This window comes from Amphibalanus amphitrite, unplaced genomic scaffold, assembly GCF_019059575.1.
Source record: "Amphibalanus amphitrite isolate SeventyFive unplaced genomic scaffold, NRLGWU_Aamphi_draft 001753F_arrow, whole genome shotgun sequence".
Classification (NCBI taxonomy): domain Eukaryota; kingdom Metazoa; phylum Arthropoda; class Thecostraca; order Balanomorpha; family Balanidae; genus Amphibalanus; species Amphibalanus amphitrite.
Window position 1 is genome coordinate 22207 of NW_024883246.1, and position 24616 is coordinate 46822.

The 24616-nt window shown below is 50.8% G+C and overlaps 2 protein-coding genes across 4 annotated transcripts; one reads left to right on the forward strand and one right to left on the reverse strand.

Annotated features, from left to right (window-relative positions):
- Nucleotides 1-8403: 8403 nt before the first annotated feature.
- LOC122374994 (serine protease svh-1-like) lies at nucleotides 8404-12553 on the forward strand. Of its 2 annotated transcripts, none has more exons than XM_043354121.1 (5): nucleotides 8404-8497; nucleotides 9805-10277; nucleotides 10618-11037; nucleotides 11404-11574; nucleotides 12013-12553. In XM_043354121.1, the coding sequence occupies exons 1-5, from the start codon at nucleotides 8437-8439 to the stop codon at nucleotides 12424-12426; spliced, it is 1539 nt and encodes a 512-aa protein (XP_043210056.1). In that variant the 5' UTR covers nucleotides 8404-8436; the 3' UTR covers nucleotides 12427-12553. The 2 variants fall into 2 exon arrangements, with proteins under 2 accessions (XP_043210056.1, XP_043210055.1); XM_043354120.1 differs by having other exon boundaries at nucleotides 8408-8497; nucleotides 10615-11037.
- A 2179-nt stretch (nucleotides 12554-14732) lies between these two features.
- LOC122374995 lies at nucleotides 14733-20936 on the reverse strand. Of its 2 annotated transcripts, none has more exons than XM_043354123.1 (5): nucleotides 20444-20936; nucleotides 18112-18297; nucleotides 17617-17777; nucleotides 16212-16307; nucleotides 14733-15752 (listed from the first exon to the last, which is right to left on the reverse strand). In XM_043354123.1, the coding sequence occupies exons 1-5, from the start codon at nucleotides 20529-20531 to the stop codon at nucleotides 15702-15704; spliced, it is 582 nt and encodes a 193-aa protein (XP_043210058.1). In that variant the 5' UTR covers nucleotides 20532-20936; the 3' UTR covers nucleotides 14733-15701. The 2 variants fall into 2 exon arrangements, with proteins under 2 accessions (XP_043210058.1, XP_043210057.1); XM_043354122.1 differs by having other exon boundaries at nucleotides 16194-16307; nucleotides 20444-20671.
- Between the last annotated feature and the right edge of the window lie 3680 nt (nucleotides 20937-24616).

Consider the following 24616-nt stretch of genomic DNA (forward strand, 5'->3'; position numbering starts at 1 on the left):
GTATTTGGAATTATTTACATTCCTTTCCAGATGCTAATAATGATAATGCGCTGAAAGGGGTTCTTTCATAATTTGTTTCATGTTTTAAGACAAAGCTGTTACTTAAATCTCGTATGGGCTATTAACCACAAGACGAATGCATCCAGTATGTCCCAAACAGCTAGTCTCAAGGCAGTTGTGTGTGGAGACCGTTCCGTTAAAATACCGGCGACGATGACACATTTGCTCGGGGTTAGGGTCGCCGTCCAGTCGCCGCTTTATTGTCCGAACATGAACTGTCTATTTCTGCTAGTGAGCTGTGGCCAATTTGTCATGTCTTCCGAGCCATAACTACGGTCATTGGGGAACGTTCGCTGAGACACTGCGGACGACGATTTGAGAGAAAAACTGACCGCTAAGATAAAGGCGTTATCGAGCGGGCGGCGCCGTGGGGCACTAAGAAGGGGCCGCAGCGGCTCGGTGGCGTTTCACGGCCCTGCCCACTGGTTACCAACGAGGGTCGTCGTCCGCCGACGGCCCTAAAGCAACCATCCCGGCTCCCCGAGGCCGAGCACAGTCCATCAGCCATACATCAGAACGTGACATCTCGCGTTACCGTTCCGTGCCGACGGAGACGACGGGCTTCTAATCTGAGGGCCGACACGCGGCCGGTGTATCTGACTTGTGGTGCGGCGGAGGCGGCCCCAGATAGGTGCGGAGGCCGCCAGGGTTATGTAGATCAGCGTTCCGCCTGGGGCATATGTCAGAGCCGTCGCTACCGTCGCAGGCCAGAGAGCGGCAGCCAGCTTAGTGGTGCAGTGTAGGCTGCGAAATGCGACAGTGGGGAGCTGGGGTCACGCTCGAGATTTCGTTCATGCAACATGTTACCTGTTGAAGGAGCCAGGCAGACTTAACAGCAAACAGTAAACGTTCATCGTTTACGCTTTTCCCAGGTTCCATTAACCTTGGCCGGACTCTCCTCCTCTCGGACGCTAACCGGTTTCAAAGAGGAGGACTGGTGCCACCCTCGTGGCAGTTTCATCTCATGACTGATCGGAACGCGTGCGCACTAAAAAGCTTTAAGTTTTCATATTCTACGGCTGACTCAAGTCGGATGTTGTTACACCAGTCGCATTGCCAGGTCAGCTCTTCCACCATTAGCGAAATTACGGAGTGCGATCTGGCTGGATCCTGCACTTTATAACCAATTTGCTGGTAATACATACATAATAATCGCATGACTTCTTAGCCATCACTTGCTGGTTGCCACCGCCGTGATTATCTTTGGTATTTATATATCAATATACACACCCAGCATCGACGAAACAAACTTAGGCCGACTTTTCGAGCCATTCATTCGCTCTAGCATGCGGGTGGGGACCGCTGGTTTCGACCGGCGCTGCAGCGACCACAGCTGCGGTGCCGACCCCGGGTGGCGGGACGGCCTCCAAATCCCAATATTCCCACTCGGAATATCGCCACAAAGGCCATTCCGCCCGCCGGCTGCCCCCGCCATTCACGGGATCAATCTGGCTGGTGGGAGAGACGTCCGGCGCAGGGGTGAGTGGGCCGCGGCCCGCACTGACACCGCGGCTGGTCGGTGCCCCGGCAGACGAGCGGCGCCGCGGTGTGATAGCGGCGCCGTATCTCAAAATCCCCCGAACCCGGAGACGATTTACCTACCCCCGGGGCAGCCTGGACCGTTCAGAAACAGAGCACGCGTCGCCATAATCGATTATTATCGTCGTTATAGGGCCACCGTCATGGGAAAATATGGGAACCTGACCGCGCCACTCGGGATAAATTTACATGATTCGTCTCCCAGTATGTAGATTGGGCCCGGCTCACTATTACGATAAACGCCCCTGCGTCATTGGCAGCAGCCCAAGACTCCCAGTAGCTTTTGATGAGAGTTGCAAGCTCCCACGGGCTTCAGTCAGTGCTCTTGTTCAAACGTCTTGCATCAGAAATGACCTTCGAGTGAAATAGACGCCCTCGGGCTTTGCAATGCCTGAAGAGCAGCTTTGCATTCGACGCTGGAGAGGATATATGCATTATTGTATTTCGTGGCGTTCGTGGAAGCCATTCTGATGCTATGGGGATGCTGGGGCTTACTTCACGGGGTGCGTCTCGAATGACGTCATCGTTTTGCCCTGTCTGCAAGTTCATGAATGACTGGTTGACAATTTTTATCTGGATTGCTAGGCCCGTCACAATCCGTGATAACATTCTTTAATTCCCTTTCCTGAAAGTATTGGTTCATTTTCAAGAAGCAAACTGCACAATTGGGGGGCGTCAGGCACGTCAAGTCAGACGGTTCCAAGCCAGAGAAGTTTCAAGCAGGACAAAATATTTGTTTTGGCCGCATAAGAGATGACTTTCAACCACAGTGTCGGTGCATTCGTCACCGTGGCTCTCGTCCCCGTATCAGGCCTGCTCATCTGCAGAGTTAGAACCGGTTCCGAACGTCGGACTCGCGGCTAACACGGGTCCCCGGTCCCCACAACACCGCGAATGCATTGCATTGCGAGGAAGTCCGGCAAGGACATGCAACCAGACCGACTCTACGGGACTTCTTACACTTCCCTAAGGCTCCCGGATGACGTCACTGGCTGGTGCGGACAACTGGGCGACCGCTGCAGTTCACAATGAATGAGGGTTAATTAACCCGCGCGGGCCCGGGGGACAATATTTCCCCCCCCCCCTCCCCTCACGAATAGTTGCGACAGCTCCCGAGTGCTTTGTGATAGAAGCGCCAAACTTTTAGTGCCTTTTGCCCATTTCACATCTCCTGGAGTAAGAGTTTTGGACCCAGCCGGTAGCTCTCTTGATGATGTCACAGAGTCGAGTTTCCTGGACCCTTCACTGGCGGATCCAGGGGGGGGGGCCACGGGGGCCATGGCCCCCCCCAAAGGCCTAAAGTGGCCGGTTTGGCCCCCCCCAAAACGTCCGAAAAAAATGCTAAGAAAATATACCTTGATGGAGGTTTTTAGCCACTTGGTGAAGTAAAGCTTTCCACAGCATAATATGGAAGCAATATGGTAGCAGTGAGGGTCAGTCAAAAGTTGCGCGAGAGGAGTCGACCTTAAAAAAAGACTGTTGTTGGCACGTGTTTATGGCGCGGCAGCTGGTAGTTGGCGGTGTTTCGCGTGGTGTGGCATCACTGGCCGATCCAGGGGGGGGGGGGGCACGGGAGCCTGAGGTGCCCCTGACAGGTCCATGGTGCCCTTGCTAGGCCTGTGGTGCCCCTGGACCCTGGCAGGCCTGTGGTGGCTCTGGCGGGCCTAGGGTGCCCCTGCTAGGCTGCTGATGCCCCTGGGACCTGACAGGACTGCGGTGCCCCTGACAAGCCTAAAGCGCCCCCAACAGGCCCGTGATGTCCCCGACAGGCCCAAGGTGCCCCTGCGTGATGCCGTGATGCCTGCGAGGCCGGCAGGGCCCCTGACAGGACCATGGTGCCCCTGCGAGGCCGGTGGTGCCCCTGGCAGGTCTCTGGTGTCCCTGACAGACCTGGGGTGCCCCTGACAAGCCTGTGGGCCCCTCACAGGCCCGTGGTGCCCTTGCTAGGCCTGTGGTGCCCCTGGCGGGCTGGTGGTGCCCCTGCTAGGCCGGTGGTGCCCCTGACAGGCACCACCCGGGCACCAAGGGGGGTCATGACCCATGTGGCCCCCCTTGGATCTGCCACTGATACATAATATATTGATTTGTAAAGGCTAGACCGGTGGTGCCCTTGGCAGGCCTGTGGTGCCCCTGCTAGGCCCCTGGTGCCCCTGGGCCCTGACAGGACTGTGGTGCCCCTGCTAGGCCTCTGGTGCCTCTGCAAGGCCGGTGGTGCCCCTGTAAGGCCTGTGGTACCCCTGCTAGGCCTCTGGTGCCCCTAACAGGCCCATGGTGCCCCTGCGAGGCCGGTGGTGCCCCTGGCAGGTCTCTGGTGTCCCTGACAGACCTGGGGTGTCCCTGACAAGCCTGTGGGACCCGTCACAGGCCCGTGGTGCCCTTGCTAGGCCTGTGGTGCCCCTGGCGGGCTGGTGGTGCTCCTGCTAGGCCGGTGGTGCCCCTGCTTGGCCGGTGGTGCCCCCGGGCACCAAGGGGGGTCATGACCCATGTGGCCCCCCTTGTATCTGCCACTGATACATAATATATTGATTTGTAAAGGCGTTATGGCTTATGCAATATGCAATTGCAGGCACTTGGTATCCCTCACTTATCCCTCATTGGGGGCTCTGGCGGGCTCCTGAGGGCCCACGTCTATCTCCATTCTCCGGGAGCCCTAGACGGGCTCCTTAATTGGGTCCTTTCAGTCCACTACAGCATAAGAGGTCTCCACGCAAGTCCTATACATCTGAGGGCGTACCCTGACGTCTGAGGTACCCAACTGCAGCTCCAATGGTGTCTTACACTGGCGGATCCAGGGAGGGGGCATTTAGGGCCATGCCCCTTTCCCAGAGGCCTAAAGTGGCCCGTTTGCCCCTCCCCCAAACGATAATGAAACATAGTTCAATCAGTGCGTGGCCCAGGAGCCGAGTTAGACTGGGGGTGTTTTACCACCTCCTGGCCCGCAAAGGGACCCAAGAACTGACTCGAAGCGGGTTAACTGGTCGACAAAAGCAATGGTAAGTGTTCACAAAGTAATATAAAGGCATGGGTCGGGTGGACTACCATTTATATATTTTTCTTTTTAGTTAAAAAAAAATTAATAGTGTCAGAGCTGTGACGAAAAATAAGTGGCCTAAATCCGATGAGAAAACAGGATTTGGGGGTACCCTAGGTTTGGCTCCGCATGAGTTGCCCCCCCCCCCAAAACGCAAGCCTGGATCCGCCAGTGGGACCCTTGCGCGGCAAATTTCAACGTAACAGACGTAAACTTCAAACAGCTGCCAAAAATAGAGTTTTGGAGATAAAGACAAATTTCGAACACGGTTGTGTAGCATATGACTTAGATAAAAATACAAAAGTTATTTTGGCGACCTGAGGCTAGAGGGCAGGTTAACGACTCCGAGCTAGAATTCGGTTTTTCGCAAGTAACTTCAACTAAAATGGCCCTAAAGCTAAGACCATGGTACCAACGCATTCGTCTTGTCAAGACGCGTCGATTGACATGCAATTTGTTTAGAAAAGGTCAAGTCTTACATTGACCTCACGTCACCTGGAATGGCCTTTGATTGACCTTGACATATGAATGGTGTCATATGGTGTATTCGTAGCCGCTGATCACTATTCTGGCATCCATTTTGCCCTAGGCATACATTTAGAGAGTCAGGATAGCAAAAAGGGCTGAATTATTATGGCTGATATGAATCAGTGAAATAGCCTCTAGCAAGGATACTATTTCCCGACCTTGACCTTTGGGCAGCCTTGTGTCGTAACATAAACGACAACTAGGTGCCTGATAACCTTCAAAATATTTCAAAACATTTTGGAAAGTAGTGTAGGTACACTGTAAAAGATTTACGAAAAGGTGCAAAGTTTGAGGTCAATTTTGAGCATGACGTTGAATTTGACCTCAAAGTTTAATAAGCACACCATCGGATTCCTCAGATTCTATTCTGTCGTTTCCCATCCAGTTCAACCTGTTTCATCCATCTGGCCGCCCTTTGGAACACTTAGTTCGAGCTCACTAGGTAGGTACACATGTCCCGGTTTTTGCCTCTGACCTTGATCTCTGGCCTTCAAAATTAACCTGATGTCAAATTTTTTTAATGTTTTAGAATCGCCTCATAGAGGCCTTTCGTTCGGTACCTTATTTGTTTCCGTAGCTCCTATTTTACGGAGTTAGACAGTGGGTAATATTGTCCTCCCCTCCCCCCCCCTCCCCGGCTGCGGTGGTTGAGGTTGACCCCCCGGCCCGGCCAGGTTAAAATTTGTGGATGGTTTTGATCGCCTTACATATCCTTGTTACTCCTGTTGCCTTGCCGTCCAAACTATTACCTACGGGTTACGGGAGATGATTAACCCTCGCATGTGTAGGGGGGGGGGGTCGGATGAACCCCCCCATGGTTTTTCGCGAATAACTCGCGTAAAAAGCGGCCGATCGCGACGAAACTTTCAGTACCCTCGCAATGATCAATTTGACACCTACCCTGAAAATTTCATGACCCTGACCCAAATGACCTTTGACCTGTGACCTCTTTTCCGAGACCATGTTTGGCCGGAATCGCGATTCGGCGTACGTCGGCTCGCATTAGCCGCGCGTTTGCAAGCTTTTCGTGGTTTCAAACGTTCAAACATGTGATTTGATGTTGCTCCCATGCATTAAAGTGGGTGTCAAGGTCACCTGAAGGTCAAGTCAGGTCATTGACCTTTGGTGACCTCGGGTGACCTCGGTTCACTTTTTCGAGTTTTACATGTTTCTAGGCTAGTTTTTGGAGCTGAATTCGAATTTAGCAACCATTTGAACATTTACGAAGTAGTTTTGGTGCCTTCGTAACATGTTACGAAGCTGTCAGAGGCGGTTGACACGTACTACGAATACCCGTCACGACGCCTACTGATTGACCTGACCTGACCTGACCCGACCTGGTCTAAATGCTTAAAGACATCATCTTTGATCAAAACTAACACGATATTCGTGATCAGCACCCCGAAAAACCCCTTAGCAGCCACACTTTACGACTTTCTAATAGGTCCCGATTTTCCCGACTTTGGGTCATTGACCTGACCTGGAAGGTCAACCAATGACCTAGGACCTTAAAATTGGGTATCATCGGCTTCCTCTCGTCACGGGCAACACACTCGTTTTTTCCGCGAAGCTCTAGCTCGATCAGGGGCCAAACGGCAAGGGGGGGGTCCAACCGACCCCCCCCCCCCCCCCCCCCCTACACATTAGAAGCTGGAAAACGCCGCACACATGCGAGGGTTAATTTGCCCCGTGCTCCATTTTCCAATGAGCTGTTCCTTGTTACGACACAGACGCGCTATCATTCAAATGTTCAAAGCATGCGATTAAGCTCAGTCATAATTGATCTGTTTAAAGTATAAATTACGTCTGAGATGCAGGCAATGAGTTTGATGAGAGACATGCCGATCGAGCTTTGGTGCCAAGATCATCAAGGTCAAGGTCATCGAGCTTTGGTGCCCTCGGTTGGCTTTTGTACGTTTTACAATATTGTAGGATAGCTCAAGATTCTTACGGATAGCTTACGGTGCTGATTCAGAATTTGGCATTCATTGAATTGAAGTAGGCAACTATGAATCCGATGGGTCTGTAATGGTAAAAATATTTTTGTTGCTGTAGGAAAAAAGAAGCATTTCTGATAAGAATATGTTCGATTCCGATACTCACAGACATGTTAGCAATATTCCTTCGGCACAGTTTATTCTCGAATAATGAATGTGAAAAACGGCTCTACATGGCTTCTGAACTAGGGCCTATATACGAGTATACGCCTTCTGCACGAATCTCGTATACTGCCATTTCCGAAGCACTTGAGACCAACGAGCGACTGTATCAATGCGGCTAATCTCGGGCATTTGCTGCGAGCTGTGCTGGTCGGTGAAAGAAGCTGGCCGTCTTGCCCTACCCATGTGACCGTCTTACCCCATGGAGTGGGGTAAGATGGGTTTTTGCAAGGTTTTGCAAAAATAGCTGCAGTTTATTTGTTGAGTCAGGTCTAAGTCTCATCTTCTGGCAAATGGAAGTAAAATGTCTGTAAAAGGTTTTCACTCAGTTTCCCGTTTCTATGATGTTTCTAACCGGCCGAAAAATGGCTCCAAAGTTAAGGTGCCCGTCTTACCCCACTTTCCCCTATTTGGAAAGTAGTTTTTGAGCCCATGCTGGTAGAGGTGAAATACCTGCTGAGGATATCGGGCGTGCTGCCAGATAGCCATGACCTGACCTGCTTTAACCGAAGTTAAGAGTCAGAACCACAATCACCCATTACAACTATTTCCCTGCTTTATTCTCCGAAGCGACTACGTCATGCCTATAGCACGTCATCGCCGTGGTCCGGTGGACGGATCATATCTGGAATTTCCCATAGCAGCTGGCATTTCATCCTATCGCGTGATAGAACGGACAATGCACGTTTGGCGAAGACAAGATACATTTAGCGTTCCTATAAACGCTGTTGTTCGATCCAGATAGGCAGCTTTGGAGTGTGTGAGCGGCCTTACATACCAACTTCATATTCCATAATAAGAAATCATAGTCCTGTCCTGAGAATAGCTCACTGGGGCTTCGGTGTGAGTAGTAGCTTCCTATCAACTCAAATGCAAGCTTTTCGTATATAATTGCTTTTTGAGATGCAAAAGAAACGACAAACTTTCATCGATCGCGATTTGGGTAGGCTATAACGAATCCAACAACTGCTGTCCCTGGATCCGCCACTACCCACTACGTCCATCATTTTTTGGCCACAAACCTGTCGCTCTGGCGCAGAGTGCGCCGTCGGCAGACGTCAGCGGCGCGGGGCGCCGCAGTCGGGTCGCAGTGGGCCACCGCTGCCAGTGCCGTGGAGGATGGATGGCGTGTGCCTTCGGTGGGTAGCGCTGTTCTGCACCGCCGCCGGCCTGGTCCAGTGTAAGTGGACGAGGTGCGTAATGTAAGAGGACGAGGTGCGTTATGTGAGAGGACGAGCTGTGTAATAAGTGTGTGACTTATCCGGCGGTGTGCATCTAGGAAAACAGGTTAAGTGAGTACTTCCCTACTGGTTGTCACTGTCAGCTGTATTCTTATTTATCTATTCCTTCTTTTCCACTTTGGTATTGTCCGCCTACACGCATTCGCAGAAATATTCGATGTTTTCGTCATGATCGATATGATGCAATATTTATTTTGTGGCCTTTTAATTAAAAAGATATGTCGAATGCTGCAGCCGGTATGATGACTGCTCCAATTATGTCCGTCAGGCGTCAAAACAGCTCATATTCAGTCGAGAGTTGGTCCAGATTCGAAGTTCCTTAGATCAGTTTGCTACTTGCATGAAGCAAAGCCATCATTAAGGTTGAAAATACGTGCCCTAAACTATTCGGCGGCACCATTATAGACGGTTGACATAAGATGTCAACAAAGGTCACGGGCCTCAAATTTGCACAGCAGATTGTGGCCCGTCCAGTGGAGCTAGAGCGCTGAAAATGGCACCAAAAGTCTGGACTGGACCTGGAGTTTCTTCTTCCAAATCAATTTACTCTCAAAAGGTCACGCGAATTCGCGATATCACTAACAAGGTCGTAAGGTCGTTGGCAAGGGAGCAGCATCCTGTGTAGTGGACGGTAAGTTGTGTTTTGTTGCATATTGGGTTGTTGAGTCAACCACCAGCTGATATGTCGCATGGTGATCATGAGCCCATTTTCTCGGGACTGGAATGTCTCGCTCATCATCCAGGGATAACGACCAAGAGGGCTATGCTGCTACTGGAGATGACCATCCACCAGTTGCCTGGAGGGGTGACCGCCGGCCCAGGCATGGCGACGTGATCGTGATCGTGACGTGATCAAAGATAAGCCTGGGCTGGTGCTGAGGCTAGAGGACAGATGGCGGACAGTGCTGCCGTCCAAAGGCAAAAACGCATATGTCGGGTCAGGTCGTGACCCGACATATGCGTTTTTGCCTTTGGACGGCAGAGTGAATGTCGCAGAATAGCGTCTTGTCTGGGGTTGGTAGGGTCTGTAAACGTCGCAGCTTTGTATATCGTGAGGCGGTCGGTAAATATGTCACGAACGTTTCGTTTGGCGGGCGGTAAACGTCACAGACAAGCGTCTCGGCTGAGCACGGGAAATTTACAGCTTCACAGGGTAGCGTCTAGTGCCGGACGATGATTGCCCTATTGCCCCAGGTCATATCTTACAGCTGATGAGCTGACGGCCGCTGGTCGCGCCCCGTTCCAGACGCCGCCGGCGCCCAGGCCTGTCCCAGGGACAGCAGCCTGCGGCGCACGCAGGGCGGCTCCCTGTTCCTGGAGCTGTGGCCGCGCGACGAGCACGACATCTTCTCGGCGACCTGCTGCGGCGACCTGTTCCACTGCACCGAGCGCCGGGCCACGTGTCTGCGCTGCGGCGAGGCCGACTGCGACCCGCTAACCGAGCGGCTGCCCGGCTGTCCGGACACCAGCTGCCAGCCGTTCGGCTTCGTCTGCGACCAGCGGCATGACTGCTTTGACGGCGCGGACGAGAGCCACTGCGGTGACATCGTGCGCTCCTACCAGCCGATCGCCGGCACGGACATCACCGCCTGGGAGCTGGTGATCCACGGCGTCAGTCTGGAGACGTGCGCCGCCTACTGCTTCTTCCACCCGCACCAGTGTCAGGTGTTCAGCTACTCCAACACCAGCGGCGACGCCGACCCCTTCGCCGGCGTCACGGTAGGCGCCAGTGGGAGTGGTGGAGGTGATAGCTGCTGAAAGTCAACTGGATAGACACTCTAAGTCGGTGTAAACCGTCAGACAGCACCTGACTTATTTTGAGCAGCATCATCGAACTACCCTTTAAAGCTTAAAACGAAGTACTCGACGGCCTTTCGCTGTCACACTAGACGGTAGAGTTAGACCATTGCATTTGTCACGCTCAACATCTCAAGAAAAAAGTCAACCATGGCTAAATGCCTCAGTCGTTACACGTCTTCTCGTGGCGCCCCGATACGTTCAGTCTTTAGGGTGCTCCAGTGCCACAATGCTAACACCCCGCGGCCTGGTGTTTCAGCAGGACCACCAGAAGTCTCTGGGCCGGCCGCTGTACAGCAGCCGCTGCCGCATCGGCTGCCAGGCGTGCGGACTGGCGACGGTGCGGCGCGCCGACTTCGTGCTGTACCGCAGCACGGCGGCCACCGTGGAGCTGCGGACGCAGCTGCAGCTGACGCGGCCCGCCGGCGACCCGGCGCGCCTGCTGCTGCCGCGCCACCCCACCTGCGGCCGCCGACAGGCGCAGCGCACCGAGGTCGCCCTGGTCGACCGGCTCTTCGGCGGCGAGTCGGCGCTGCGCGGCGAGTTCCCCTGGCAGGCGCAGATCCGCACCTTCGACAGGAAGCTGGGCTCCTGGGTGCATTACTGCGGAGGGGTCATCGTCAGTGAGCGGTTCGTGCTCACGGCTGCTCACTGCATGACCAAGGCCAACTCCGAGTATGAGGTGGGTGGAATGGATGCAGGTGGTAGTTGAAACTGGCCAGTGGCCATTGTGTGTGCCCTAATCTCTGGTAGAAATGGGTGATCACATATTAGCATGGATAGTAGTACTTATCATTATTTTTGTCTTATGGCGGATGAATTTGCCCTAGACGGCCATCTGCGGACTGAATCGTTTTACAAGTGTCTTCTTATATAAAGACACTTCCTTTATATCTTATATAAAGGTCATTAGCTTGGATGTCACGATAACGCGAGGCTGAGACACTTTATTGCATCGTATTTATGTCTGCATTTTGTGACAGCGTTTTATATGGAATGGATTATTTCTTAGGTTAGGACGCTGTCACATTATTTTGTTTTTCGTCAGGTGGTGGTCGGAGAGTACGACTTGCGCGTAAAGGAGAACACCGAGCGGGTGTTCGGCGTCCGGGAGAAGCTGAACGTGCCGGACTACCTGTCGAACGGCACCAAGGTCGGCGACTTGGCCGTGGTGCTGCTGGACCTCTCCAACCGGCCTGCCATCTCCTTCTCCGCCGAGGTCAGACAGCCAAGGGCGTCGCCGACGGAAAACGATGGGTCTGGGGGTTCGCGAACGTGCGAGTCATGCAAATCAGTTGTGATAACAATGTGTGAACTGTTGTCCACATGGATGTTAGCTGTGACGACATATTTGATAGGTAATTGCCAGATCATGTGTACAAGACAAATTGGTGTTGCATAAAATGTCAAAGAGGGTTTTCCTTTGCTGAGCAGTGAGTACGGCCCCAAAGTTTTCAAGTATGATGTCTCGCTAAGTTATTCACTACCTTAATTTATATTTACCGACTCTTAGCTTAACCGGCTTCCGCCGACGTTACCGTTAGAACTCTATCCCATCCCTGCTTGGTAACCACCGTCCCTTAGCATTCACCTTGGCTTAGAGCCATTAAATACACGTGCACTGACGTCGGTCATTGACACCCCACCCCTCCCTCAGGTGCGTCCGGCGTGCCTGATTCGGCCCGAGGACCGGCCGCCGGCGTCCGGCACCCCCTGTGTCATCTCCGGCTGGGGCATCACGGTGCCAGGCACGCGGACCACGCCGTCCCGGCTGCGCGGCGCCCAGGTGCCCATCGTCTCGGACGACTACTGCAGCGCGCTGGAGGTGTACGGGCCGCAGTTCGTGCCCGAGAAGATGGTGTGCGCCGGGTTCGTGGCCGGCGGCGTGGACTCGTGCAGCGGCGACTCGGGCGGCGGCCTGGTGTGCCCGGCAGCAGACGGCTCGTGGCAGGTGGTGGGCATCGTGGCCACCGGCAGTGACGTCTGCGGCGCCGTCGGGAAACCCGGCATCTACACCGAGCTGCAGCCCTATTATACGAAGATATTAGAGATGATGAAGGCGCTGAGCTGAGCCGAGAAAATGAATGAAATTAAATTCACTTCATCATCAGCGCCGAGCGGTTCGTGTAATCTGATCATACCATATTTAACGCCTCCACTTGGTGGAAAATAATAAACGAAAAGATTAAGAATAAAGATGCTTTCTTAGCCATAGGATTTTTCCCAGTCTCGGTCATATACATTATGCCTACAGCTTGCGTGTATTTTTAAGCCTGTGTGGTTAATCCTAGAGAGGTCTGCGGACTGTAGGCAGGCTCTTCGACTGATCGCACAGTAAAGTGATGAATTATTTTTATAAGATGAGCTGTGGCGATACTTCCCCGGCATGCCTTCTACGTTGGACTTCCCAGGGGCATTGAGAATGTTGCCGGCTAGAGACGGGGAGGCAAAACAGATACCTTAGTTCATGTCAGCTTGCGTGGCAGAGAATTTTGTAAAGATCAGCGTACATTTTACAGTTCATATCATCATGCAGTGTATCGATTCTCATCTGATCCTTGCACCGCAAACACATCACCGCACTCCACGAAGCAGGTACTACATGTGGTTCGCACCGCAATCCGATATGCGGACGCCACTATTGTCTGAACCCGTGCCTGAGCGGGTCCCTGCACCGGCCGCCGTAATCCATCAGTTCGTTCTCGCCGCACCGGACACTGGGCAGGTCGAAGATGCTCCGCAGTGTGAGCGAGCCCGGGTCGCAGACCAGCTGTCCGTCGCGGAGCGTCAGCATCTGCTGCGACTCGCAGCCGTCCGCGGGGCTGAGCAGCTGGAAGCAGCCGACGGCCGGCGGCTGCAGCAGCAGCCAGCTGCCGTCCAGCACGCACGGGTTGTCGGCGCAGCGCGGCCGGGACTCGTCCAGCGGCGCCGTCAGGTACTGGCCCACCGGGCACGGCCCCTGGCTGAGCGCCGGGTAACAGCGGCCGTCCGCCGGCCAGAGCACCCGGCCCGCGCCACAGTCGCACCGGCCCCGGCCGCGCTCGTCCCGCACAAGAACCCTGCCGGGCGGACAGGCGGTGGGGTCCTCCGCGGACAGACACGCGTCGCCGACCATCAGCTGGTCCTCGGGACAGGGCAGCGGCCGACAGCCGGCGTCTGTGCCCTCCGGCGAGAGCAGGAACAGGTGTCCGTCGGGGCAGTCCCCGGCCAGCGCCAGCATCCGACACCGACCGGTCACGGGGTCGGTGGCAGACACCGTCCTCCCGTCACAGGAGGGCAGCGGCTGCACCGCTCTGGTGTCCACGCCGAACGAGTCGGGGAAGATGACACTGCCGGCGGTGAGAGCCCGACCCGCCCCCGTCCGGACAGCCACTCCCGCTGCAAGGCTCGCTGGGTGGGTGGGCAGGAGACTGTCTGAATGCCTATGGCGATCCGACGGGACAACATGTGCAAGGCCTGGTTCAACAGTTCTGTCGGCATTGGGCACGTCAAGAAGTGTCTCTTCATGCCACTGAGTCTTGTGAGCTGACGACCGATCACCATGATCAGGTCTAGATGCTTCCACTAGGTCACGGCCAGGACTGTGGGTCTCTGTTCGAGAACGGTCGTCTTGTTCTTCTTCTGAATGGTCAGATGCTTCGTCAGAAAATGAACTAAACACCAGTGCGCTTGATCCGCTTCTTGAGTGTCCTTCCGGGTGTGCATCATTTTCTGGTGGTTGTATTTCAGCCAAGGTCATTCCTCGTAACCTTGATTGCGACTCCAGATGAATGTGGAACTTCACCGGGGACACGTGAACCCCATCAGGCAGATTTATTGAAGTAGGAAGTTCGCCAGGAAACAGAAAATCTGACGATGGCCGCGCTCGACTACAGTCAAGCAAAGCCGCCAAGTAGATCACTAACAACCTCCGCATGTTTGAAGTAGTTCTGAACCAGCGGTTGAATATGCAGTCCTCGGAGTCGAAGAAGTCAAGTATCACACTGGTGGAAGGCGGAGCCCTGATGTCACTTTAGACGCCTCCACCACCACGCACAGACGACACGTGCGCTCCGACCGGCGCCGAATGCGGAACTGTTGCGCCACCGACCGGCTGGTTCCGTGACCTCCGGGGAACGCTGGACGGGCACAGGCCTCCCAGCTGTGTATACAACGGGCGTCCGATAGAGGATATACACTGGCCGGCCACGTCAATCACCAGATCAGCCGTCCAATGGCGCCCGCTTCTGATTCCAGACGACTGAAATAGAATGAGTTTCAGCATTTGTGTGGAAATGGTTGATATCTGAGATGTTCATGCTAAAATTCAACAAACATCTACGAAGGTCGACATTACGCGCGCCTTCTAACATCTATGATGTCTGTCATTGTCAACAATCATGGACCAACCAGTGTATTGGAAAATATACATTCGATGAACAATGACCTGCATCCTGAGTGCAATGTTAGTATACACGTGATCAATTGCAAAAGTTCAGTTGGTGTAGCCGGCTCTTGCAGAAAGCCCTTGTTTACTACGTGTCATCGCCGTTTGGCGTTTAATTGTTTTAGGCCTGCGCTCCTCCCTCTTCTTCAGCTAAACCTGTTGATGTTCTAGGGCTATCGCTATGCACCGTTTTGCTAAGCATCCGCGACGATACCGGGGAAGCTTAAAGGCGCATCGATGCATATTGCATTAGTTAGTGATTGTAACAGCTACGCAAAATTGCAAGACATGGGAGGGAAGAAAAAATATAATACAAATCCCGCCATTAGCGATCATGTTGATAGCTTCACCGTGTTTCTCACACCTTACAGCAGTGCTCAAAACCTCCACAGACATGAACCCTGCATAAACCACGGAAGGAACCACATTCTTACTAACAAACAGTCGTCCCACCAAACAGCGGATACCGATTGTGCTGCTGCAGATTATCTTCACATCGATGTCCGTACACATAGTATCTCAGTGGCCGTTCTGCTTCCAGGATCAGCAGGTTCGTTATCGTTCACTGCTTGTAATCACGAAATTCTCACATCCTCGTGTGATTTGTCCAGATGTCCCGTGTCCAGTATTACTACATTGGACAGAGGAGCGCTGGAGGTCACGCAAGCTGCTCAGTCTCGATGTCAGTTCAGTAGCAGTTCAGCACTGCACGCGACCCTGAACGACGCCACTGAAGTGATGCGGCCCAGTCTGGCCATAGCGACGGATGAGTTCATCGCTTGTGCGGGAGCAGTACGTATGCTGTACGGAGTACTTCTTCGCTAATGGAGCGCCTGATGGTTTTCGGCGACGGAGTGGACAGCAGCCCTCGCGTTTGGTGTGGAGCAGCCCTCCATACAATTGTCTGTGTGGAGGGCGGTTTATGCCACCATTTCGGAGCTCTGTTCGCGGTCTTCCACACCGCCCTCGATCTGAAAAAGTCCAACGACAGGCGTCATGTGGTGATTAGCAATTATAGTCATTGGCGGTGAAGAGTTTTCCTTACGATTTCCAATTTTCTACACAAGAGTTTCACTTTTCAACAATTCACCGATAGCAAAAAATGTTAGCAATGATCTTTTGCAATGATGAATAAAGTGAAATGAGTTGGAATTAAAGGAGCAGAAACGTTTGGTTTCAGTCTTACGTCATTACGTATAAAGTGTGAAATGATTAAGCACGATCTTCGTGCCTAAAGAAGCACAAGACGATGAGTGTTCGATGTTGCCATAGTGCCCGCCACTTACTCTACGCAGATTCATCACTCCCCCTTCTTTCCATCCTTTCCTTTTTACACACTTCTCTTCCCATCATTCCTCCCCATTCCATGCCTCGCCGTACCGGCTATCCCAGTACTGCGGCGCACCGGTTACCTTCTGATCGTCTCTCACCGGCTCGTCATCCGACCGCATGGTGGTCCTGGACTTGGCGCGACCGGCGCTGCGCAGGTTCCGCACGCGCGCGCTCTGCACACGCTTGTTCAGCAGCTGTGGATCACACAGGGTACGGGACAGATCAGCGGGTGGCTGGCGTGACGGGCGCTCGTTGTCAGCGCCGTTTGGGGCGATGGCGGTGCCGCCGACGAAGCGGCACAAATTGGGCCAGGTGAACACGACGAGCACTTAAAACGCGGTGGGCGCGGAGGCGAACGACATCGGACAGCCTCGCAAAACACTGGTGCTGGCGCGCGATATCGACGGTTCTGTTACGTCACTAACCTAACAGCCAATGAGATGGCACCATTGCGATCGACCCATCCGATCATAGACAGTCTATTTCAAGGGCATCGGTCAATTATCGGTCAAACTCGGCTATTTTCAAACTTTAAATTGATAATAAATCGTTTAGCGGACTGACTCTGGGTGTAAAGAAGCTATTTTTCCCTGTACTTCGACCTTTATTGACAGGTCTTCAAAGGGGAAATGCGATTCAAAAAACAATCGCTATCGCAGTCCGCTAAACGATTTATTATCATTAATATACCTGGGTTTAAATATGACTTTACAGTCTCATAAAACTTTAAATTGTTTCACACTACTTCATTAAGTATGGTACGCCTTTTACTCATATCGGATGAGGCTGACTCATGAAATTTTGTCAAGAGGCACTATCCACCCATTTTTGTGAGCATTTTAAAGGCTCTGGATATGTGAGCCAAACGGCAGTTGCAATGTTATTGTTGCCTCTTAAAATTGCATTCATGTTACTGCTTTGGATAGCGTGCTGTAAACAGCATGTTTTTTTGTTCGATGATTCGCTCAACTATGATGATTAGACTCTGCAATTTAGTCCAAATGATTACCTAAATGTGTGACTTGCTGTCTGCTGGGGCTACTGTCCACTCAGGACGCCCCGCGCACTGTATTACTCTGTACATTATACAACGTATAATGTAATTGTACAGGGTACAATTACAGAATCTGGACACAAGAGATCCGATCGACCACAACCAGATTGCGTCGCCTGACGCCCATACAAGGATAAATCGGAATCGAGTCTTTATACAAATGGCAGGATAATCATTCATATGCTAGCTGGAATAAAAACTTCCCCTTAGTATTTCGTGCGCAAGGTTATTATGGTAAGGTTTGCCCCAGCCGGCAGCCAGCCATGAAAAAATTTCTACATACGTCGGTTTTTCCATTGTGAGTGGTAAGTGTCAACTCTCATGTAAACATCTTAGATCGAAAACACCCAAGTCGAGCTCAAAAATGCTAACACACTAGTACAATAAACAAGCTGACTCAGAAATACTTCAGGTCTACCGGGGTGAGCACCATTTCTGGACTTCCCAACCTGGTTTCGTCGTTCGGCGGCGCCGGCGTGTTTTCCTTGGAAGGTCTCCAGTGTCAGCTGATTGTCCTCCAGCCGCGTGAACCGCTTCGGCGGGTGTCGCTGTATGAGACTCTCGCCCGGCTCCAACGGTATTTCAAATGCTACTGCTGACGAACCATTGGCTGCAGAAAATATCGAACACGGTCATTTTTTAAAAGACATGTCAACACGGTAAGGTTTATTTGCTATCAATGGGGGCTGGGGTTACTTGATACAAAATGCAGCGTTAAATGAAAACCGTTCAATATTTTCTGACATTTTTGTTAGATCGGGATGGAAAAAGGCGGTAAATGACATGCAAATATACTCGTACTTAGTGACGTCATGTGACCTCATAACATATCAGGAAGACAGTCTTTCGCCAAATAACTTCCTTAATTAGAACAAGATGCAGATACGGAACAGCTAGCAGCGTGAGGAGGCCATTGGACGATCTAACATTATCCGTCCCCTCACCCTGTAGTTTGACGGGCTGCAGCTCGGCCGGCGCCTGGACCAGCGGCACGGCCGGGCTCTCCGGCTTCACCACCGTGCTCGAGGAGTCCGGCTGGTCGGCCGACTGGCCGCTGGCCGGCACGCGGCCCGAGCCGTCCGCAGACCCGTTCTCGACGGTGCCATTCTCCCCCGGCGTGTGACCGTTTTCTGGAACAGAAGGATGGAGGGCACTCCGTCAGGGAAATCGCTTTCAGTCGCTCTGTCAGGTACAATCACTTTCAATCGCTCCGTCAGATGGAAAAAGGTCAACAACGCTGTTACATGCAACTGTCTATCTATAGGTACGAGTATGCGTAGCTTATTCTGTAATTGCATTATATACCCGTCCTACTTGTCACCCTTATCCTACCTGACACCCGGGACTCCGTGTAACTTTTAGGAGACACATTAATTATAAACATCCTCATGGTGTACTCGTAAGTTGGTACAATGTTGACTGCATCGAACAGAGGGCTGTCGCGTGCTGGTCAAACGATTGCCGTTTGAGTTTAATTTACATGCGGCGAGAGTTTGTCACGAACCAGAGTGGCGCGTCGCTCCGAATGTTCACTATAGATTGCACGGTCGTAACGGGGAAACATCACTATCAAATTATGTGTCATTGTTACCTTTGACTGGAAACGTTCGTGTTGTCAAATTAGTTAGATGGTCGATTCTTAATCAGGCTGGGAATTATCAGTATCAGGCAATGTCGGAAAATCATTGAAGTGATGCCATTTTTTAAAGCTTCATGAACAGTTGAACGTATCATATTTGTACCTCTAACACCAAACTTTAACGTCGACTTTTTATGTTATATCTATTCTTATAGTGAATGTATGTTCACTGAATTCATTTGTGATTTTTATTTCTAAAAATCAAATAACACCTACCCGGTGCTTTGGATGTCTGTCAACTTAGTTCATCATGCTCCTAGGGAAATGAGCCCACCAGGTAAGTACTAGGTAGGTTATCTATGTTCCATGAAAGTTGGCCTTAGATCATGAAAAATGACGGACCTCCGCTTTAATCCTCGCGGACGTTTAATCCCCCCCCCCCCGGAGAATATTGGTGGTAGCTCCCGAACGCTTACGGAATAGGAAAACGAAACTTTCAGAACCTTTTATCCTATCATATGTACTCCATTCACCTCTGGTGGCGAATGGGGTAACTACGGTCAATCAATTTCCTATCAATCAATTGACGTGAACCTCAAATAGCTGCTAAAAATAGCGTTTTAGAGATAAAGACGAATTACGAGCTGACCTAGCAAAAAATAGAAAAATAGTTTTGGCGACCTGAGGTTAGAGGTCAGGTTAATGAATCCGAGCCTGGGATTTGGGTTTTTCGCAAATAACTTCAACAAAATGCTTTTTTCGCCTTGACAAGCCGCGTCGAATGATATATGTTTTGTTTGGAAAACTGAAAAGGTTTTGTTGACTTCATGTGACCTCGAATGACCTTTGGTTGACCTTGACACATAAAGGTCTATTATAATGGATTCGTAGCCACTGATCACGAATCTGGCATCCATTTTCCTCTAAGCGTTAATTTAGAGCCTCCGGATGGCAAAATTATCTTAATTATTATTATTATAATTATTATTATAGCTTGAATCAGTGAAATAGCCTCTATCAAGGATACTCTTTCGTGACCATGACTTTGGAGCAGCCTTGTCCCGCAAGATGAACCACAAATAGGGACCTTGTAAGCCTCAAAACTTTTCAAAACATCTTGAAATTTAGTACACAAGATGTTCGAAAAATTGAAAAGTTTGAGGTCAATTTCAAGCACGACCTTGACCTTGAACTTTGATTTGTAGCATATTTTTCGGAATCCTCCGTTTCTCTTCTTTCGTTTAATACCCATTTTTAGTGGGTTGTATGCATCCTGCCGTCCTCTAGAACGCTCACTTTGAGATCACTACACATTTGCCGGTTTTTGCCTTTGACCTCGACCTCTGACCTTGAACGTCGACCTGAGGTCAAAAATGTTAGGTGCTGTAGAATCACCTCGTAGAGACCTTTCATTTGGTACCGCTTTTGTTTACGTAGCTGCCTTATTTACGGAGTTGACAAGGGGAGGCGAAAAACGTCCCCCCCCCCCCCCTCCCGGGCTGCTGTGGCTGGGATCTCCGGGCCCGGCCGGGTTAAAGGCTGGGAGTGTGTGTGAGCCTTGCATGCTTACCACAGCTTGGGTTAAATAAGGTTTGGCGACACGGTAACTGGAAAATCGGGCCTCCTAGAGACGAATTATGAATTCACTAACACATACTTTGGAAAGGCATAACTCATCATTGCTCGTCACATCGTACCTTTATGCTGGTCGAACTTTGTGACCTCAAGAACTTCATCGGTGAGCGGCTGTACGGCGGCGACCGCCTTGGACCCGCCACAGCCCATATCAGCTGTGCCGAGCTCCTGCTCAAGACGTCGATCGCAAAAACCCACACACCACGTGCCGCTAAGGACCGGACACCACCGCCGTCACCGATACGGCACCATGGAAGCGCTTCACTCTTGAAGAACACTGGGAGGTATCTTGTATGACAAGGATCAGGTCAAAGCCCCTGAATTCTTTGATTGCCGTCGATGAATATCGACGGAAGAGATCACTTTTCAGCTAATCGATCGTCCGGTCGACGAAACCCCTCGACCTGTAGCTGGATGAAACACTGCAGTTATAAAGCAACAGGGCCACTGCTGAAGTTGTTTCCTCCGACGTGCCCGCGTCTCCAGGTGTCGTCTCGCCACAGGTCCTGGCCCTCCCGCTGGTCGCCGATCCCCTGCCGGCCCCGCCACCCGACTGGATGCCGCGGCGGTCCGCCGGTCCGGAATGCACCATTATCGATCGGACAGGTGCCGCCGGCCGACAACGGGGGCGCACGCGGTGGCCGTCGGTCGACACTGGCGGGTGACACGGTACACAGCGTCGATTGGTCCCCGGAACCGGCGGATCGTTACCTGCTGGAACTGCAGCCCCGCCGACAGACGACATGGGCGGGCCGATCGATTCTCCACTGTGTACTATTCTGCGCCACTTACCGGGAACTGGATACGCCGCGGTAGAATAGCTGATTTCACCGTGAGTCAGTGAGTCATGACCTTTCTGATCAGATTTCTTGTAATAACACACGTCATCCTTCTAGAAAAATCCCAGGTGCATGCGTTAATGGATTTGAAAAGTAATATTGTGATTAACCCGCGCCCCGTAAAGTTGATGCCCGGAGGAGTTCTGAAAGTTTAGTGGCGATATCTACAGCCGTTTAGGAGATATCCACGGAAAAGGACAGGGGAGCCGTTTCGGCCTCTCTGTCCTTTTCCGTGGATATCTTCTAAACGGCTGCAGATATCGCCACTTAACTTTCAGGAACCCTCCGAGCATCAATTTTACACATTGAAACCAAAGAAAAAGTTCCAGAGGCTATGATAGGTTGGCCACAAATGACGTCAGAATAACGTCATGTTCTGCAATTTTCAACCCCGAAAAAGGTTTTGCGAGAAGAGCTGTCAGGCCTACAGCTTTGAAGATACAGAAAAATGTCATACATTAAAGGTGTAGAATTGACAGGGCTACAAAACTACTATCTCGGATTTTTGAAATTTTGGTATTTTGACCCCAAAAAATGAAAAAGTAATTTTTTGGATATATTTGCCAGAAAATCCAAAACGCTCTTGATATTAGAAATAACCGAAATACATATGATAGTACCTACCATCTTCTATCTACATACCAAATTTCAGATCCATATCTCGTTTTTTGGCCAAGTTATAGCGAAAAAAACTGTTCAAAAATGATGACGTCAAATTTTCAAACTCATTTTTGGCAATTCTAGACCACGCAGCGCAAAACAAAGACCATCATTAGACTCCCCGTGACAAGCTGCATCGAATCTATACCCGTTTTATGCAAAAATATCAACTTTGAAATTTGACTTAATTTGACCTGACCTTGACCTGACCTTCACCGGAAATTAACCTTAACTGGCCCCAAAGGCTGCCTGACCCACACAATCGTATTTGTCATGTAAAATGGCCCATAAAACATGTAGCACACGACGCTTTCATATTGTGACCCTCAGCTTGACCTGACCTCTGTGACCTGACCTGGCATCAGTGACCTCAGATAGCAATGTATGTGTTTGACGAACAATCTACCATCGATGATTTTCAATAACTTACCAATTTACTCGATTTCACAAAACATTTCTTGAAATGCTTGTGAACGGTGAAAATCTAACCTTTGACCTGACCTGTGACATCATCGGTTGGACCGAGGTCAATGAAATTTGGTCACAAGGTAATAACGGCTATTAACGCCGTTTGAATTGTGAAAATCGGCCGGTAAAGTTCCAAAATCTTAGGGGGGGGGGGGGCTAAACGGCCCTTCCCCTACCGGTGGTGGGGTCCGCCGATAGCCCTACGGGGCGCGGGTTAAAACATGTATATTCTGTTGACATTATGCAGTGGTTCTGCATTGTCGACAAATCATATTTCTCGAAGACAAAAGGCTGTTAGATTGATGCGCTGCCCATTGCTCAATGCTCACCCACTGAACGCCTATTAATTGAGTTAAAGGTGAGTTTTACCTTTGAAACCCAACTTCATCTCCATGCCGCAGAAAAGCATTCCTACCGTACTGATGCCGTAGAGAGACATCTGTATTTATCCGATTAATTATCATTCAGGTTAACCACTAACCAGTGTCATGGAAGATGAAGTTACGAATTGGTGGCCCTTTGGCTATAACTAGTTACTAGTTACGCCAAAGAGTGTAACTTATGAAGTTTCCCATTATCAAAACTGCGTGGAACTGGTGTGTGGTGTGCATATTTATTCTACATATTGACGCACCATGCTGTGCATGCGTGCGTCGTGCACGTAGATGTGGGTTCGTGTGTTCGTGTAGGTATGCGATGCATGCATATTGAAAATGCGTGTCGCCGTGTCATACCAAACAAGACATTGGCAGGAGTAAGGCCCTAAAAACAAGTGGCTGGAATTCCTTCAGATTTGGTGATTACCGCAAATGACCATCGCTATGTTTATATCACACCGACACTGACACTGAACATGACTCCTGTATCGTCTCCGCACATGGTATGGCGATGGATAAGAGCCATCTCAAATCAGAGGCTCACATATGCCCGGGTTTTCCCACCAGTAACCTATTTCCCCTGCCCTGAAAGCTGGGGAAGACTAATCCATTGGGAGCCATGTCCTGCCCGTTACTATGCATTAGGTGAAACAGAGACGAGTGATTGGCTTGTTCAGCATGGAGAGAGAGAGAGAGAGAGAGAGAGAGAGAGAGAGAGAGAGAGAGAGAGAGAGAGAGAGAGAGAGAGAGAGAGAGAGAGAGAGGAAAAAAGAAAGAGAAAGAAAGAGAGAGAGAGAGAGAGAGAGAGAGAGAGCCTGCATGCAACCGTGAAAGGGTCACGTGACCACCACGTGGCTGTAACTTTTGACCTGCTCTTACACAGGCCAATGCTTGCCGGACGATTGTATGCTCACCATGCGTATTGCTTACATATCAGCCTGTAGTTACTTATCTGTGTGCAAATTTTGAGGTAATTTAAAGGGGTCCACCCTGAATGACCTTGAACTTTTACCCTGAATTTCGCAGCCCCTAGGGCTTGCCGAGCTTAGGCATATTTTTTTTTTGTCATGATAACCGTTGTGCTGACTGCTGGATGACTGGTGTACCTAAATACCAACAGGTAATGCTAAGCGTGACTTCACAAGCCACTAACCAGCCACTAACTTCTGACAAACCTTGTTGTAGGTATATGACAAAGCATGCATAAAATATGATGGACTAGTTACTGAATTGACCGACAATCTGTTGATGTCAATTCTGGTTGGCCAGAAGACATACCTCTGGACATACCGTTGGAGGCTGACATTCGGACGTACCGTTGGATGAGCCAATTCGTTTGGTACTGTAATCGGCCATTTAAAGTGGCCATTTCACCTTTTAGTTTTGAGTTGGGATAGCCAAATTGAGGTCCCTGGCCTGTAGAGCACTTCATGGGCCGGATAAATCCGTTATCCACGGATAAATCCGCGGACCGGATAGGATTGGATTCTAAATTTGTTAAAAAAGAACGGATATGGGCGGGCCGGATTTGGGAATTGAAAGTTGAACCCGGATCAAAACGGATCAAAATTTTAACATTCAACATTGAAGTTAAAAATTAACCTAATGTGTTAAGCGGCAGGATGATACCTAGTTTACCAATGTGGTGATTTTCATGTGGTTTTAGGTTTATAAGCATGGTTTTTGGAACCATGATGGTCTGTGAGATGTATGGCTGTCTGGTCCCTTAGATTGAATTTGTTAGTCCAGTTTTGGGTGAAACCAGTTATTGGTGAAACGGATTATTACGGATATTTTTTGGAAGTTTGACTCCAATACGGGCCATGGGTGGGCCGGATTCTGATATTCAAAGAAAGGCGGATAATGGGCGGATCTGGATATGACTTGCCGT

Coding starts and splice junctions, on each gene's coding strand:
- LOC122374995 (XM_043354122.1), bottom strand. CDS start 20,531: ATGGGCTGTGGCGGGTCCAAGGCGGTCGCCGCCGTACAGCCGCTCACC. Junction 17,778..18,111: donor GCAGCCCGTCAAACTACAGG/GTGAGGGGACGG, acceptor TATTTTCTGCAG/CCAATGGTTCGTCAGCAGTA. Junction 15,753..16,193: donor CGGTGAGAGACGATCAGAAG/GTAACCGGTGCG, acceptor GGACTTTTTCAG/ATCGAGGGCGGTGTGGAAGA.
- LOC122374994 (XM_043354120.1), top strand. CDS start 8,437: ATGGATGGCGTGTGCCTTCGGTGGGTAGCGCTGTTCTGCACCGCCGCC. Junction 11,038..11,403: donor AGGCCAACTCCGAGTATGAG/GTGGGTGGAATG, acceptor GTTTTTCGTCAG/GTGGTGGTCGGAGAGTACGA. Junction 11,575..12,012: donor CCATCTCCTTCTCCGCCGAG/GTCAGACAGCCA, acceptor CCCCTCCCTCAG/GTGCGTCCGGCGTGCCTGAT.